We start from the raw sequence: 18,078 nt of genomic DNA, 5'->3' as shown, positions 1-18,078 counted from the left end.
CTTATTATTGAGTTTTGAGAGCTGTGGATGTCATACCAGGGGACACAAGGTTTGTTGGTATTGTTGTGAGCCACGTGAAAGCCTCCTCTGCAGGGCCAATCTCCTGGAGAATATTCCCATAAGACCCACGTACTCTAGTTCTGCCCTATTCCCAGGGTTCCAACCACACGCTCCCCCTCAACCTAATTTTTCAAACTTACCCCTCCTAGATGCTGATCATCTAGCTGGTCCATCAGTCACTGCCCACAAAACGGTGTCATGGGTGCCTCAGGCCCTTTCTCCTTACTTCGTAAGTGTTGTATTAGTTTCCTGAGGCTGCCATAACAAACATGGTGGCTTGGAACAGCAGAAGTTTATTCTCTCACAATTTTTTTATTTTTTATTTTTTAGTTGTAAGTGGATACAATACCTTTTTTTATTTGTTGATTTTTATGTGGTGCTGAGGATCAAACCCAGAGCCTCACACATTCTAGGCAAGCGATTTTTACCCCAGCCCCCTCTCTCATAATTTTGGAGGCCAACGGTAGAATAACGGTGTTGGCAGGTCTTCATTCCCTGCAGTGGATTTGGGGAACAATCCACTTGGTCACTCTCGTCCTTCTCTTTCTTCTCTTCCTCCTGCTCCTTCCATCTTTTTGGGCTGGGGACTGAACCCAGCTCTGGCACATGCTATGTGTGAGCTCGGCACTGAGCTACACGCCCCACCCCGCCCCGCTCATGCCTCTTCTTGTTTCAGGTGGTTGCTGCCTTCCTTGGCTGTGGCCACAACTCCCCCATCTAACTCTGTGGTCCTGTCACCTTTTTTTTCTGTTATATCCTTTAATATATGTCTGTTTCTCTGTCTCTGTCTTTTGGCGGCAAGCATCATTGTTGTTAATTTCATTTTGAGGTAGGATCTTGCTAAAGTGCTGAGGCTGGCCTTGAACTTGTAATTCTCTTGCCTCAGCCTTGCAGGTTGCTGAAGTGTGCTTCACTGTGCCACTTGTCATTAAAAGGGGAATGAAGGGAAGGTCAGGGGGAGAGGAATAGGAAGGACAGTAGAATTAGTCAGACATAACTTTCCTAGCCTTGTATTTGAATACAAGACCAGAGTAATGCCACATCATGTACAACCACAAGAATGGGATCCCAAATAGACTAAATTATAATCTATCTATGTATAATTTGCCAAAATACACTCTACTGTTACGTATAATTTAAAAGAACAGGGCTGGGGTTGTGGCTTAGCGGTAGAGCTCTCACCTAGCATGTGTGAGGCCCTGGGTTCGGTCCTCAGCACCACATACAAAGAAAGATCTTGTGTCTGCCGAAAACTAAAAAAAAAATAAAATAAAAAATAAAATAAATATTAAAAAATTCTCTCTCTCCTCACTCTAAAAAAAATTAAAAAAAATTAAAAGAACAAATTAAAAAAATACTTATCATTGAATTTAGGGCCCACCTAGATCATCTTGTTGGATCTCCATTTTGAAAATTTATTTACTTACATCTGCAAAGCATATTTTCCAAAAAAAAGATAATGTTCACAGGTTCTTGGAAATACATGTGGATCTTTCAGGGGCTGTACTAGCACTTGGAATTCTGTGCTCCATGGAGCTTTCCTTTCCCTGAAGTCCCAAGGGCCTTCCTGAGTGAGGATGTCATGCTGCGGTGGCCCTCTTCTACCAGCCAGCATGCCAGCAGAGCTCTCTCGAGCAGGTAGGGGAAGTGGGACCTGCCCATTCAGCTTCCACAGTGAAAGCAGAGGTACACCAGAGCTCTCCTCCAGCAGAGTATCACCCCAAAATAAGAAGGGGGTTGAGATGCAGGTCAGCCCCAAACAGGACCAAACGATGTGGCAAACATTCATTACAAATAGAGTCACCACCCCTCATCTTTCAAGTCATTGCTAGTAACTAATTTCTGCAGGTCTCCTTAGACATAATACTGTTTGGGATTTATTCTTTTGAGCACCAGAGGCTTTGGACTAGATCTTCTTAGTCCATTAACTTTTAGCCAAGTCAGGGGACAGGGAAAGATCCACATTCTGTTCCCAAGAACTCATGAACGTTATCTTTTATAGAGAAAATATTCTTGGGCTGGGTTTGTGGCTCAGTCGTAGAGTGCTTGCCTCGCATGTGTGAGGCACTGAGTTTGATTCTCAGCATCATATGTAAACAAATAAATAAAGGTCCATCAATAATATAATAGTGAAATATTAAAAAAAAGAAAGAAAAAACATTCTTTGCAGATGTAAGTAAATTAAGAATTTTTAAAAATGGAGATCCAACAAGATGATCTAGGTGGGCCCTCAATCCAATGAAAAGTGTTATTATAAGAGACACACGAAGCTGGGCACAGTGGAGCATACTTGTGACCCCAGATCTTCTTAATACATTACTTTTTAGGCCAAGGGTCTACCCATTCCTGAGGTGACCTGGTCTACTGACCCAGGAACATGGGGTGGGTTTGAGGCTATGCAGTTCAGCACCCTCATATCCCTGGATCTTACTTTAATGATCCTATATTTTGTAGCAATGAGTCCTAGATGATTCTTTGAGCCACACTACATAAAGGTTTTGAATTTCATTTTATCTCTTAAATCAATGATCTAGACATTTGAGCTTATCTTGCATGACATTATTCAATGCCATTGTAAGTAGTCACTTCATTCAGTGTTCTTGATGTTTCCATTCCCTTTCTACCTCTCTATGGCCCAAGTCATTCAGTTCTCAGAACTTGACCCTAGAAGGCACATGGCCCTGGTGTTCACAGCTGATATTTGAGTAGCTGTTTCTCCTCTGTGCACGGCGGCCTGCTGTTTTCCCAGTTTGAACATAAACAGGCGTCTCAGAGCCTGTTGCCTAGGCAGGAAACTCCCTTTCTGGTGCCAATATTTGGATCATATAGGGCTTTTTGGTGACAACAGTCAAAACCTACTCTGGCTAATTAAAGCAAAATGGAAGAAAATAGATTGAAATTAGTTGGTTCACAGAGCTGAAGAAGGAACAGGGCAACCTGTTCCTTAGGTGGCATAGGAATCAGAGTGGTGCTGAGGCCCAGTAGTAAGAGCTCATGGATTGTTTCTTGAGGATGTTGCCAAGATCCAACAAAGCAACACTGTTGTTCCCCTCATGCCCATCCACCAGCAATTCAGGTTTCCCAGTGAAAGACTGATGGCCACTTGATCCAGCTTGGATGAGCCACTCAGATCAGTACTCAAGGGTCTGCATGCCTTGGGCTTGGCTGACTAACCAGAACCTCAGGAAGCTGGGGAGGCAGGGGAAGGGTGTACGTGGTGGCCAAATGAGGGGTATCCACCAACTCCTAAGAGTTTGGCTGTAGTTAGCCTAAGGCCTTTTCGGATTGAGGAAACACTCAGCCCCTGCTCTAGGGAAGCTTCCAGTCTGATGGTGGAGATGCGAGTGGTGACCTTGATGAACTTTCAGTCTGATATTGAAGATGGTCACAAAACCAAAAAAGAGATTTAAGAGAAAGAGGGAAATAGCACAAATATGTTCAAGGCAGAATTGTTTTGAACAGAGCAAAAGTAGAAATTGCCAAACATGCCAACAGGTAAATGATTAAATAATTATGGTACGTACAACAAATGTTACATCATCGCACAAGTATTAAAATAATGTTTTGGGGAAAAGTACTATGCCAAAATGTTATATGGTATAATGCTAAGAGAAAAAATTGTATATAAAATTGTATATACATTATTATCTGTATGAAGCAGTATGTGCAGGAGGGAAATGCACCATGTTAACAGAGGCAATACTCATCAACATTTTTTTAATATTTATTTTTTAGTTGTAGTTGGACACGATACCTTTATTTTATTTATTTATTTTTATGTGGTGCTGAGGATGGAACCCAGGGCCTGCACATGCGAGGCAAGCGCTCTACCGCTGAGCCATCACCCCAGCCCCCTCATCAGCATTTTTGAATACTTCATATGTGATACTCTGGGCTAAACATTTTACAGTTACCTAAGCCTTACATGATGGATAAAATCATCACCCCTGTTTTAAAGGTGAAAAAACTGAGGCTCAGGAAGTTTTAACCTATGGATGGTTACTTAGCTAGTAAGTGGCTGACTCAAATCCAGGTTGATCTAAAGCCAAAGTTTGTGTTTTAAAGATGGTCTTATCTTTCCTGAGCTCTTGATGGAGGATAGGAAGGATTTTTATTCTTTCACATATACTTTCCTAAATTTTCCTACTTCTCTACAGTAGCCATGTAGTTACCCATAAAATTAAGAGAAATATGTTTTTAAAAGGGAAATATATAAAATATATCAAATTTTGTGTGTATATACCAAAAAAAAAATACATAAACAAGGGAGAAAGGCATTGCACTGAACAAAGAGCATATGTTAAGGTCTGAGAAGGCTCATGAAGAATGCTCTTTGCTGCGCTTTCTAGTCCCTTCTGTCCTCGGTCTGCGTGTGGTATTTTCATACACACTACATACATTATCAGCGTACGTGTCTCACTGCCGTTGAGGGCAGGGTTCCTGTCTTTTTATCTCTGTGGCTTTTGCTTGGAAGTTATCCTCCAACACAAGCTTAATGCATACTAACTAGGCTCTTTGCAATTGTTGACTGAACCAAAGGGACCAGAAAACATAACCAGGAAAGATTTTGCTGACCTCTGGCGGTGGGGGTTGGGGACTCCGGGAGGGCGACGGGGAGCCAGACCGGGGTGGGTAGTGTGTGGTCGGGGCTTTTTGTGGGAGAAGCCGTTTTGCGATTGGAACTGAGCAGAGAAACGTGGCAGCCACAGCCCAGCCCTCCCAATTCCTGTCGGCTGCAGGAGGGTGAGAGGGGTCCTAGGTCCCCGCAGTGGGCGCGCGGGGTCGGGTGGCTCCCGGCTCCACCCCGCCGAGTCAGCCCCGCCCCCGACTCGGCCGTCCGGCTCCACCCCCTCCCGGAGCCCCGGGGCGCTGGCCGCGGTGCTGAAACGACGCTCTCTGCCAGAGGGAGGAGGGCAGGGCCCGGCCCGGCGAAGGGGGCGGGACTCTCTGGAGCTCTGAACTGGAAAAACGGGAGGGGACAGGGTGGCGCCAGCAGGACCTTGAGAGGAGGCAGAACACCGGAGATAGGCGGGTTAGAGCAGAGACAGGCACCTGGCAAACCTCACCTGAGGACGCCAAGGCCACCCTTGTCCAGTTAATCCTCTTCCCCGCCTGCGCTGGAAGGATTCTCACCTTGTGCCCCGACCTCAGCCTCCTTTCCAAGCCCCACTGAGGAGTGACTCACTTCTGGGCCTCCATCCACATAGCCTCCGCCTGGCAGCCCACAGGCGCCTGGTCCAAGGCCTGCTGCCTTCACCATGGTGAAGCTGCTGCCCGCCCAGGAGGCAGCCAAGATCTACCACACCAACTATGTGCGGAACTCGCGGGCGGTGGGTGTGATGTGGGGCACGCTCACCATCTGCTTTTCCGTGCTGGTCATGGCCCTCTTCATCCAGCCCTACTGGATCGGTGACAGCGTCAATACGCCCCAGGCGGGCTACTTCGGCCTTTTCTCCTACTGCGTGGGCAACGTGCTCTCTTCCGAGCTCATCTGCAAGGGCGGCCCTCTGGACTTCTCCTCCATCCCTTCCAGAGCCTTCAAGACAGCCATGTTCTTCGTGGCCTTGGCCATGTTCCTCATCATTGGCTCCATCATCTGTTTCAGTCTGTTCTTCATCTGCAACTCGGCCACTGTCTACAAGATCTGTGCGTGGATGCAGCTGGCTGCAGGTGAGCGAGCGGGGTTGATGGGAGGGCAGGCCACAGCCATGGCTACATCATCCCACCCTGTGTGGAGGCTCCGGGTCTTCTACTTAACGATCTGTTTAGATTCTGAACAGGGAATCTTAATGATTGAAGCATAAAGGACTTCAGAGACCAAACTTTTCAAACTTCATATATTACAAAGATGGTCTTATCTTTCCTGACAGCAGTGACTTGAGCAGGAGCACACAGCTCCTGGTAAGAGAACTCAGGTGTCCTGACTCCCAGGACACCATACTTTGAGAGGTTGTTGCAGCTCCAGGAAGAAGAAAGAAGGAAGCGTCCACTGTCAGCCCTGTGGGAATAGGACTCAGCCCTGGCGCAAAATTGTGGTGTGGGTCACCATTCTAGATGCCCTCATCTCCCACTTCTGGGCATTTGTTCTATCTCACTTATCAGTACTCACATTCCTGCCCTCTCTCCAACCCTAAATAGTACTGATTGGCATTTCTAAGGTCAGCCATGTATTTTGGAGTGTAACTATTACACCATGTGTGATCTCTCCCTTAGAAACTTGCATCAAAACTCCCCTTTCTCATTGTAGAGTGAATCATTGTTCCCTCAGTGTAGGATTTCATACTTCAGGCAGCAAATGGAGCAATATTTTGTGAGGTGGAGGGAGGCTGTCCAGGGTCCTTTAAAACCATATGAGATAGGCAGCCATTTGTGGTGACCCGAGGCAAGGATTTTCCTCCCCTTTTTCCTGCTCCTGGTCCACGCAGGCTTATTGGTGCTTTTCTCCTCTGGGTCACCTGTTTTTTTGTTTTGTTTTGTTTTGTTTTGTTTTCTCCTCTAGAGCCCAGGAAGAGATGGACCAAGATCTTTTCTGTGGCCTTTGGTCCCTTCATCCCTGTCTATCCCAAGGCACAGACTGTCCATGCTGGGATGTTCAGGAACAGTGCTGGGGACTGCAGACTAGAGCGGAACTCCCAACATCTTTGGTTAGAACGGGATGAGGTGTTATCTCAGGAGAAAATGAAACAGGAATCTGAATCCCAGACCACCAAACACATAGTGCAGAATTGGAGGGGTCCCCAGAGAGCTATATCCCACCAGCAACTGCAGATGAGGAATCTAGGTCTGAGAGAGAGGGTCAGACTTGGCAATCAGCTGGCAACTGAGAAGTAGGAGAGATAAAGCATCAGGTCCCCCAAAACTAGACATACTCCAAAAGACATTCTTTTTTTTTTAGTTTGTAGATGGACACAATATCTTTATTCTTATTTATTTATTTTAATGTGGTGCTGAAAATTAAACCCAGGGCCTCAAGCATGCTAGGCAATCACTCTACCACTGAGCCACAACCCTAGCCCTCAATGACACTCTTTTTGAGACTCATATTTATATAAGTAAAATGATTTACAAGATACTTTCACATATTTCATCTGGAGAGCCTCATCACAACCCAGGAAGTGAATATTTTTACATTTAACAGTTAAGACTGCTGGTGGGTAACTTGTCTTTGGGGGTAGATTCTTGATTCCCAGTCTTATACCCAGGCCACTAACCTGACTTCAGAACCTCTTCTAGATATCCCCACTCTCTCCCTCTCCTCTGTAGTCTCTTTATATGATGAGGGAGAGACCAGGACAGGAGTGAGGCAAAATTTGGTGGGTAATGGAGACAAGAATAGAGGGTGGCCATATCAAGAAAGAAGGGGAGCCAGGTATGATGGCATACACATGAAGTCCCAGGGTCTTAGAAGACTGAGGCAGGAGGATCACAAGTTTGAGACCAGCTTCAGCAACTTAATGAGACCCTATCTCAAAATAAAAAAGGGTTTCGGATGAAGAGAAAATAAAGATGGAAAGAAAGAAAAGATAAAAGACAGGACTGAAGATATAGATAGCAGTTCTGTGCCAAAGAGGAATAGCACGGACTCTGATGTGCCTGCCAGCTGGTTCTCCATCAGGGTGATGGAATGCTGGAGACACACCATTCCTCTTTTATTCCCAGTGCTGCCCACCCCTCACCCCAATGTCTGCAACAGGTGCCATTTGCTGAGCAGTACCAGGAAGGCCTGGGTGGGGGAGGTGTCAGCCGGCTATTTGAGTCAGACCCTATCTGGGTCACAGAACTAGTGACACTGATAGCAGAGGTAGCCAGGTGCAATCGTATGAAACATTTATCTTTGGAGAAGGCAAAGGTGGTATCGTGTTCCATTCCGCTGTGTTGGAGAAGGAAGGATGAGCCAAAGAGAGGAGAATAAGGAGGGAGTGCACCCCACAGCAAGCAGCTGGGAGACACATTAATTTACAGAAACCTAAACAAGTTCGCTTAACTTTGCCCACTAGGCTGGGAGCAGGGAAGTGTTAGAGCAGGGATAAAAGATCTGATTAACGAGGCAATGTGGGGTTGTAGCTTAATAATATTAGTTGAGCATCTGGAGGCCAGGTATAGGCTGAATATGGTCCTAGCTCCTAAAGCCATAGGCAAGTCAAGTTGCTTGTCTTCTCTGGGTCTTGGTAAGCTCATGTCTTAGTCAATTTGGGCTGCTACAACAAATCATCTGAGCCCAGGGGGCTTAAACAACAGAAATTTATTTATCACAGTTTAGGAAGCTAGATGCCTGAGATCAGGGTGCCAACCCAGCCCGGTTCTGGTGAAAGCCCTCTTCCATTGCAGACTGCTAACTTTGTCCTTGTCCTCAAAAATGGAAAGAGGGCAAGAAGGTTCTTTAGATCTTTTTTTGTAAGGGCACTAATCCCATTCATGAGAGTTCCATCTTCATGATCTAATTAGTTCCGCAAAGCCCCATCTTGTAATAACTGCTACATTTGGAGTTAGAATTTTAATATATGGATTTTTGGAACATAAACATTCAGTCTATTGTACTAATCCATAGAATGTAGCAACAGGAATGGGGTTCTTTTTTTTAATTTGTTCTAACTAGTTATACATGACAGCAGAATGCATTTCGATTCATTGTACACAAATGGAGCACAACTTTTCATTTCTCTGGTTGTACACGATGTAGACATACATATGTGCACACAGACCTAGGGTAATGATGCTCGTCTCATTCCACCATCTTTTCTGCCCCCATGCCTTAATGGGGTTCTTGTGCAGGTGAGATGATATTATGCATGCAAAACACCTAGCACAGTACCTAGTACATGGTAGGTACTCAGTAAATGTGCAAAACAGAAAACAACCTCTTCAGTAAGATAGGAAATGTTGTTACAGTAATAATTCCTAAGTCTTAGTGGCTTGAAACAAAGGTTTATTTCTTGCTTATATTACCTGCCCACGGAGGATCAGTTGGGGGCACTACGCTTATTGTTCTTCTCTCCTTTTGAACCCCAGGCTGAAAAAGCATCACTTGTCATTGACATGTGCAGAGGGAAAGAGAGCTCTGGAAAGTCTCCCACCAGCAGTTAAATTCTCTAGCTTAGCAGTGCACACATTTCTGCTCATTTATTGATCAAAGGAGTTCATGTGGCCTTGCATAACCTCAAGAGAGTGGGGCAAGGAAGTACAATCCTACCTCGTACTGGAAATATGTGTGAATATCTCTTATGATGCCCACATCCTGCAAGATGGCTTCCATCAGAAGGAATTGCCAATAACAATAGCAAGAATTAACATCATTGGCCTTTCACCATGTACCAGACACTGGTGTTTTCTTTACATGACTATACTTATTCCTCACAACCCTGCTTTGAGTCAGGTATTAGTCTCTTTAGAGCTCTGAGACACACAAATGGGATAGTCCCCCAACTATGCACAGAACCAGGGGTGGATGGATGGGGTGCAACCCACCCATCCACAGTAACAACAACCTGTTTCCAAGCCAGAAGCTTTGGATTCTTTTACAGAACCCCTATAGGAAATTTTATAGACAGGGAAGGGGATTGTGGGGAGAGTTTTGGGGAGAAAGAGAAGTCTAAAAGAGCAGTTTCTTTCCACTTTCACCTGTGCCTTCAGCATTTGTAGGATGCTGCTTAAACTAGAGGCCATGCCAACCAGCCAAGGGTGGGCTATACATTTTACCAAATTGCTGTGGAAGGATTCCCTCTCCCTTACCCTAAGTGTCTTCCTGAACACTTTTCACTTTGTCAAGAAGTCTGAAATGTCACCACTAAATACATTCAGCCCTTTGGATAAATGTCACAATCTAGTGTGGAAGGAATTAATTTTGAAGTCAGGCCAGGTGTGGTGACACACGCCTGTAATCCCAGTGGCTCTGGAGGCTGAGGCAGGAGGATCACAAGTCCAAAGCCAGCCACTCTAGGTAATGTAGCAAGGCCCTGTCTCAAATTTATTTAAAAATAAATAAATAAAAGGGCTGAGATGTGGCTCAGTAGTTGAGTCCCCCTGGGTTTAATCCCCAGTACCAAAAAGAAAAAAGAAGTCAGGAAAATCAGAAGGAAGTACTACAGCTGGATGACTGAGAAAGCTGCCTGATTTCTCTGAGACCTCAATTTTCAAATCTGTAAAAGGGGGGATATTAATATTTGGCTTACTTTATGCAATTTTTGTCATGATCAAGATAGTACATGAATTTTTTTGTGATTCCTTTAAGAGCTGTATAAATTATTTTTAAAATCTTATAAAAAATCAAAGGAAGGTTAATATATTTAGGTGAGGAGGGGGGACCCTGGTCTTTACATCATATGTTTGATCCACTTACTTTCCTTGTAAGAACAAGCTGGATCCAAGGAATGTAACTTTTGCTTGCATGAGATACTTCTTTGAGCATCTTCTGGGTAGGGTATGGTTTTGGGACTAGGGGGCCCCTGAGCTTGTGGAAAGAGGGTCAAGGGTGGGAAAGTGGCACAGATAAAGGCCCTGCCTGCACAGCAATTGTGGTTGGGATCACCCTAGTCACATTCTAGGATTATGTCACCTGTCTATGCTTCACCCTATTGAAGCTAATGTGGGAAAAATGGTTTCATGGAAGGTATGGAAGAAATTGGGGGAAGAAGGGGAAAATAAAATTTAATGATAGGCTGCCTTGTCAATGCCAAGTCAGTAGGACACTGAGTAGCTGTGCCCGGTAGCTAACCCTCATGGAATGCCTCATGTTGTGCCTGGCCCAAGTTCCTTTCCATTATTAACTAAATTTAAGCTTGCTATAACCCCAACACATAGGTGATATTATCTCCATTTTACAGATAAGGAAACTCAGGCAAAAATACAAAACAAAACAAAAAAAAAAACGTTTAAGCAGCTTGCTTCAAGTCACACAGCTAATTAGCAAAAAACAGTGGGCTTGAAATCCAGGCAGCCTGGTCTAGTGTTTTCCACCTCTCCTATGGAAAGAAATTGCCTGGAACAGTGCTTCTAACAACAAGGATTCTTGAGCCCAACCTTGGCCTGAGTTCCAGCACTTAAAATGAATATTCCAGGGGATTTTTAAATTCAGGCAAGTGTGAGCAGCTGCACTGTGCAGTACTAGGTATGGGGGAGGAGGAACCTGTTTGCTCACATGGAAGGTTCATGAAGAAAGCATGCATTGGGGCTTGGAAAGCCTTCTTGTAGTCACTGAATCTAATATCTCTGAGTTACAGGACACATTATTATGCTGTATACTGTAAAAAGGGAAAATACTGCTAATCAAAACTATGGACTAATGTTTTCTTATTAGACTAATTTCCGAGATGTTGAGATGTTGAAATATGAACAATATATATTTTCAGAGAGATAAGTTCTCTGGGCTGGATCCCCCACCCCCATCCTCCCAGGGATTGAACCCAGGGGTCCTTAGCCACTGAGCTACATCCCAAGCCCATTTTTATTTTTTTTTTAAATTTTGAGACAGGGCCTCGCTAAGTTGCTGAGGCTGGCTTTAAACTTGTGATCTGACTGACTCAAGCTCCCTAAGCCACTGGGACTAGATTTGAGAGGGTTTTGGAGCCAGGGCAAGCAGTGCCTCCTTGAATCCAAGATGAAGAGATAAGCTGAGGGGCTGGTAGGACTACCTAATGCAGTGACAGATGTCACCCTGGCCAAAGAGCTCAGTTCTTTGCCTCTGCCTCTGACTGCTGGGTCTCAGGGACCAGCTGCTTTTAGATTTTGGAGCCCATTTTTTTCACTTGTGTTTTACAAGAAGAATGGTAGAAGCTGCCTAATGTTCCTCTCAAGGCTAATGCAAAGACCAGGGAGGTGACAAAATAAGAGTAATTCAAAGTGGGAGGTAGGGAGCTGACACCCCTAGCATGACATCATCTTTACCCTTTTTTCCCCCTTAGCCACAGGTTTAATGATAGGCTGCCTGGTCTACCCAGACGGCTGGGACTCAAGTGAGGTGCGACGCATGTGTGGGGAGCAGACAGGCAAGTACACTCTGGGCCACTGTACCATCCGCTGGGCCTTCATGCTGGCCATCCTCAGCATCGGCGATGCCCTCATCCTCTCCTTCTTGGCTTTTGTTTTGGGCTACCGGCAGGACAAGCTCCTCCCTGATGACTACAAGGCAGATGGAAAAGGTAAATTACCCTCCTCCACAGTGTGTCACCTGCCTGGGGATCCTAGGTGGGCAGACAGACATAGCCCTAGTCCCCCTAAGCATGTGCTCTATGACTGAGCCAGACCCTCAGCCCTTACTTACTCAATTTTAAAAACAGGCAATTTGAATAGACATCTCTGCAAAGAAGATATGTATATGGCAATTAGCATATAAAAATACTCACCATCATTAATTATTAAGAAAATGCCGGGGCTGGGGATGTGGCTCAAGCGGTAGCGCGCTCGCCTGGCATGCGTGCGGCCCGGGTTCGATCCTCAGCACCACATACAAACAAAGATGTTGTGTCCGCCGAGAACTAAAAAATAAATATATAAAAAAAAAAAAAAAAAAAAGAAAATGCCAATCAAAATCCACTTACTAGCAGGGTTACAATAAAAAGATGAACAATTAAACGTGTTGGTTTGGGGGCTGGGATTGTGGCTTAGCAGTAGAGCGCTTGCCTAGCATGCGTGGGGCCCTGGGCTCCATCCTTAGCACCATAAAAATAAATGAATGGAATAAAGGTATTGTGTCCAGCTACAACTAAAAAAATAAATATTAAAAAAAACCCAAAAAACAAAAAAAAAGTGTTGGTTAGCATGTGAAGAAATTGGAACACTTAGACAATGGAAACAGTCTAGCAGTTCCATATAGTTAATCATAGTTATCGTATGATCCAGTAATTCTACCCCTAGGTATATATATACACAGTAAAATTGAGAACATGGGTTGGGGTTGTGGCTCAGTGTTAAGGATCTTGCCTCACATGGGTGAGGCATTGGGTTTGATCTTCAGCATCATATAAAAATAAGTTAATAAAATAAAGGTATAAAAATTCATTTAAAAAACCCTGAAAATATACATATGTTCATAAAAACTTTGCACACAAATGTTCAAAGCTGCATAATAGCCAAAAAGTAAAAACAATCCAAATGACCACCATCTGATGAGTGGATAAACAAAATGTGTTTATCCATACAATGAATATTAAGAAGGAATGAAGGATAACAGGATGAACCTCGAAAACAATGAAAGAAGCCAGACACAAAAGACTGGCTTCCATTTGGATATGTTTGATTCTATTTATATAAAATGTCAGAATAGGCAAATCCATACAGACAGAAAGCAAATTAGTAGTTTCCTGTGGGGGGGAAGAGGGAGGAATTGACAGTGACTGCTAAGGGACATAGCATTCTTTCTGGGGTGATGAAAACATCTTAGGATTAGACAGTGATAATGGTTGCACCAACTAGTAAATATACTAAAAACCACTGAGTTTTATACTTTAAATGAGTGGATTTTGTTACTGAATTATATTAATAAAAAGGATTATTCTTAGGATTCAATAATACACATAAAGCACTAACAAAGCCTGCATATTATAAATAATTAATAAATATTAGTTCTCTTCCCTCTGGTCTTTCCAGCATCTCTACTTTTTATCACACTTCCATCCAATAATAACAACTATTGTGCTCCAGTTACCTACCAACATCTTTAGGCACTGGGGGTAAAGTGGTGACCGGAGAAGTCTAAATTGGAGCTTACAGTCTGGTAAGGGAGACAATGATTAAGTACAGAATTACAAACTGATAAATATTATGTACAGAAAAGTGCAAGCTTTCTTGAGAGTGAATGAGAGGGATCTGATTTAGTTTGGAGATGGGATAATGTGCAGGAATTAGGGTAAAAACAAGGCTTGGCTGTAAACACATACTGTTCTTTCATTACAGAGGAAGTCTAAAGCAGCTGAAGGGCCGGTGAGTAACTTTATTGGAAGGTGGTCTGCATGCCTTTGAAGAGCTGGGGCCTTTCAGCTTTCTTGTTGAATTCTTAGGCAGAATGACTCCTGGGGTTGGAGTGTAGGGGCTACTGTGATGCAGCCTGGGACAGAGGAGGAGCAGACCACCAGTGTGGGAGCTAACTGGCACCTGAGACCTTCCCTGGTGTCGGGTGGGGTCAGACAGGAAGCCTTTGGTTTTACCTGTCTTGAGATATGGAAAAGAACAAGAAAAGGAATACTTCAAAATAGATATGGGGTTAGCTTCCTAAACTTATTTATTTTTGGAGTCTGGCAAACAAGAACAGATTGTTTTTAGAAGTTGTCATTATCATTTGGACCCTTCTTTTCAGAAAAAAATTTTTAAAATGATTTGTAAGAAACATAGTAGAAAACCTAATAAAATAGGAAATAAAAGTCATAGAGAGAAAAACAAATATTCAAGAAAGCTAGTCTAATAAAATTACTATATTGAGTATTAAGTTTAGCTGCATGCTTCCTGATAGCTGAGGCAAAAAGAAAAACAATGAATTAACCAGTTTTAATGTCTGACTCAAAAGGAAGCACAACAAAATAATTTCTTTATTTTTTTTAGTTCACAAAATGTGACATAAGAAGACTGTTGAGTAAAACCAATAACAAAAAACCTACAACACTGTCATCTAAAAGTGCCATTTATTAAGGTCCTATAGCAGGCCAGGTGCTTTGTGTGGGTAGGAGGAATTATCTCCTTTTACATTATTATTATTGTTATTATTTTGGCACAGGGGATTGAACTCAGGGGCACTCGATCACTGAGCCACATCCCCAGCCCTTTTTTATATTTTATTTAGAGACAGGGTTTTACTGAGTTGCCTAGTGCCTCATTTTGCTGAGGCTGGCTTTGAACTCGTGATCCTCCTATCTCAGCCTCCCAAGCCTGTGGGATTACCGCCCCTGGCTCCATTTACATTATTTTTATGTTGCAAAGTACCTTCTAATCCTTGACTACCTATACTCTTATGAATAATTATAACACCTCTCTACCTATTAGAGCATAATCAAACTTCAGTGTGCATTTAGTTACCTGGAAACTTTTTAAAATGCAGATTTTTGGGGACTGGGGTTGTAGCTCAGTGGTAGTGCACTTGCCTAGCATGTGTGAAGCACTGGGTTCGATTCTCAGCACCGCATATAAATAAATAAAATAAAATGTAGATTTTGATTCAGTTAGTAGAGGGGCTGCAGACACTGCATTTCTAACCAGAATCGTGAATTGGGATCATACTTTGAGTAGCAAAGTATTAGAGAATCAAACACTTTTTCCCATGTTTTTGAAATGTTCATTATTAAAATTTTTTAAAGCCATGAGTTCCATAGCATTGATGTACCATTACTTTCTAAACCACACCTTGGTTATTAGATATTTAGGGTTGCTATCATAGCTAATAACTTTTTGCTTTTGTTGATAAATTTCCAAATGAAATCACTAAATCAAAGGGCAACTATATCGCTTTGCCTCCCTTTCCCCCACTATATTTTCAAAGACCACACAAGGGGCCATGAATACTATCTTACACATGAATGAGGAAATTCCTACATCTGGGTAGAACTGAAGTTGTAATGCAAGAATAAATGATATTATTATTTTTTTTTACTTAAAAAATGTCAAATCTAGGGGCTGGGGTTATGGCTCAGTGGTAGAGCGCTCACCTAGCATGTGCAAGGCACTGGGCTCGATCCTCTCAGCACTAAATAAAATAAATAAATAAATAAATAAATAAATAAAATAAAGGTATTGTGTGTGTCCAACTAACTAAAAAAAAATTAAAAAAATGTCAAATCTTATAATACTGAAATCATTTGTTGTCTTGTTTTTCTTACATTACAGGTCATTTATTTCCCAGACAATGGAAAATTAGGGCATCTAATTCTTCAGATATAACTCTTTCCTCCAGCTTCCTTGTCCCTGGCCCAAGTTGTGCATCGTGGTTGGAAGCTGACCATCTCTTAAGACAAGACTCCTGCAGCACAGAGACCTCTTCCAGGTGAAGCAGAACTGCAGTGACCCTTATCAAAGCTGTTCAGAGGCAGAGTGGCATGGGAGTTGCTCAGCCATGGAGGAGTCCGAATTTCATTCCTATCTTTTAACACCAGCTTTTCTGTAAAATGAGAGGCCTGGCAAGTCCTCTCTAGGGGTCTCTCCTCAGTCTCTGGCAACTACTTCACGCAGGGTACAATCATTTCAAGGCACACACAGAAACAAATGCTAACAGCTCTAAAAAGGTCACTGAAGAAGAGGTGGCTGAAAGTATGTTGGATTAATTCAAGCTGATTGTGGGGGAAGGGGGGTCTCTTGCTTCTCCCCGCTTTTTGCTTACTTACTGATGTTCAGAGAGGCAAGGAACGGTGGAACCACCAGAATCTGAATCCTTTAACATCCATCAGTTAGTCTAATTGGGTAAATATACGTAGGACCTAAAAACTCCTGAGGTGGTGGAGGTATAGTTCAGTGGTACAAAGCTTATCTAGCATGCACAAGACCTCAGGTTCATCCCTGGTACAGTGAACCAAAAACCCTTTGAGACTTATCTCCTCAACATTTCCTCACTGACCCAACCAGAACCAGATACCAGCTTCAGAAATTTGTTACCTGTATCCAAGTCATTTGTTACAGGAATAGAAGGCACTTCTTGTCAAAAACTTTTGAGCGATACTGAAATAGGATCTGGTCTTTGTCCATTTTGAGTGACTCAGTAAAGAAACTACCTGGGTATGCTATTCTCACAGGGGGAGAGGGGATAAATGCTGAATAAAACTAAGAATCTTGTTGCTTGATCAAATGATATGGAAATTTTGTTATTCTGGGCCATCAGTTGTTTCTTGTACAGTACTACTTGCTCACTCTGCTGTCTGCACTGGTTCAGCTAGGCTGAGAATGAATATCCTAGTGTGAATCCAGTTAAACAGCTGGTGATAAAAACTACTATAACAGAGTTTACCTCATCACTTGGTCTTTTTATAATAATCACATTCATATTTTTTGCTGATAAAATTATTTAATTCACAGGCACTCCCTTTTTGATTAAAAACCATTTAACAAATCCTGTAGCTTAGGGACTTTTTCTCATAAAAGAGGTACAAGAGAAGTTTCTAAAAGTTCTCCACTGTCAAGTTATTTTTCTTCTCATGTGGTGGTCCACAGAAGCTCCTGGGAGGCTTACAATGCAGCTGCCTACAGGCCATCCTCTGCTCTTGCCAACACTGAATTTCACCAAAACAGGAATCATGTTTGGCTTATGGCCAATGTTGGGAAAGGACCTGCAAATCTGTTTATGATCATACAACACATGTACCACCTTTTATCTTCCAAGGGAACTAAAAATTCTATTTTACTAATAACATTAATGATTTTCAGTTCTCTAAGTGGGTTTATCTTTAAATAAATTCTTAAAGGTAATTCAAACCTTATTTATCTATATTAGAATAAAAATCAGTGAAATCTGTACTTCTTTCCAAATTATCTTGTTCCTTTCTCACTTATGGTTTGCCTGTTTGAGGCGGGTGTATAGATGGTTGTGGTGCCTGTTTCACAGTGAGTAGCTCTAACAGTCAAAAAGCCAAGCCCACACTCCAGGAAAGCCCACTGAAACAGGGTATGTGAACCAGAAGGTAGGATTCACTGGAGCTCTTTGAAAAGTTGTTTTTCAATAATTTCTGCCTACATAGGCATTTATCAGAATGCTTTACTGGAACAAAGGTTACCTTCTGGTAGCCTTACATGGTAATGTTTGACATGCCTTTATGTATTTGTTTGGTAATAAGCTGATAAAGATGAAAAGCATAAGAGCTCAAATTCTGAAAATTTACTATTATTCACCTTCAGTAGGATCTACTAGATTTCCAACATTCACTACTCTCCTCAATACCTAGTAAATCCAAAGCAACTTATGTAATGTCATCTTTGTGACACAATTATGAACACAAGTCAAATTGCTGGCTGTTAATGCACTCACCTCTATAAATGTCCAATTCTGCCATTTGGAGGGCAAAACTTTTCACTATATTAAAATGAGCAAAGACCAGATTTGAATTAAAGACAAAA

The 18,078-nt window shown here is 42.7% G+C and overlaps 1 protein-coding gene across 1 annotated transcript; it reads left to right on the top strand.

Annotated features, from left to right (window-relative positions):
• The first annotated feature begins 4,979 nt into the window (after positions 1 to 4,979).
• Lhfpl5 (LHFPL tetraspan subfamily member 5) lies at positions 4,980 to 16,562 on the top strand. Its single transcript, XM_046464493.2, has 4 exons — positions 4,980 to 5,730; positions 11,958 to 12,194; positions 13,948 to 13,974; positions 15,865 to 16,562. Exons 1-3 carry the CDS (start codon positions 5,319 to 5,321, stop codon positions 13,956 to 13,958), a joined length of 660 nt encoding a protein of 219 aa, XP_046320449.2. The 5' UTR covers positions 4,980 to 5,318; the 3' UTR covers positions 13,959 to 13,974; positions 15,865 to 16,562.
• The last annotated feature ends 1,516 nt before the right edge of the window (positions 16,563 to 18,078 follow it).

The sequence above is a fragment of the Marmota monax genome, unplaced genomic scaffold (assembly GCF_021218885.2).
Source record: "Marmota monax isolate L192 unplaced genomic scaffold, Marmota_monax_Labrador192_F-V1.1 WCK01_AAM20220418_F8-fsc00211, whole genome shotgun sequence".
NCBI lineage: Eukaryota > Metazoa > Chordata > Mammalia > Rodentia > Sciuridae > Marmota > Marmota monax.
This window is presented reverse-complemented; position numbering and strand designations above follow the sequence as displayed.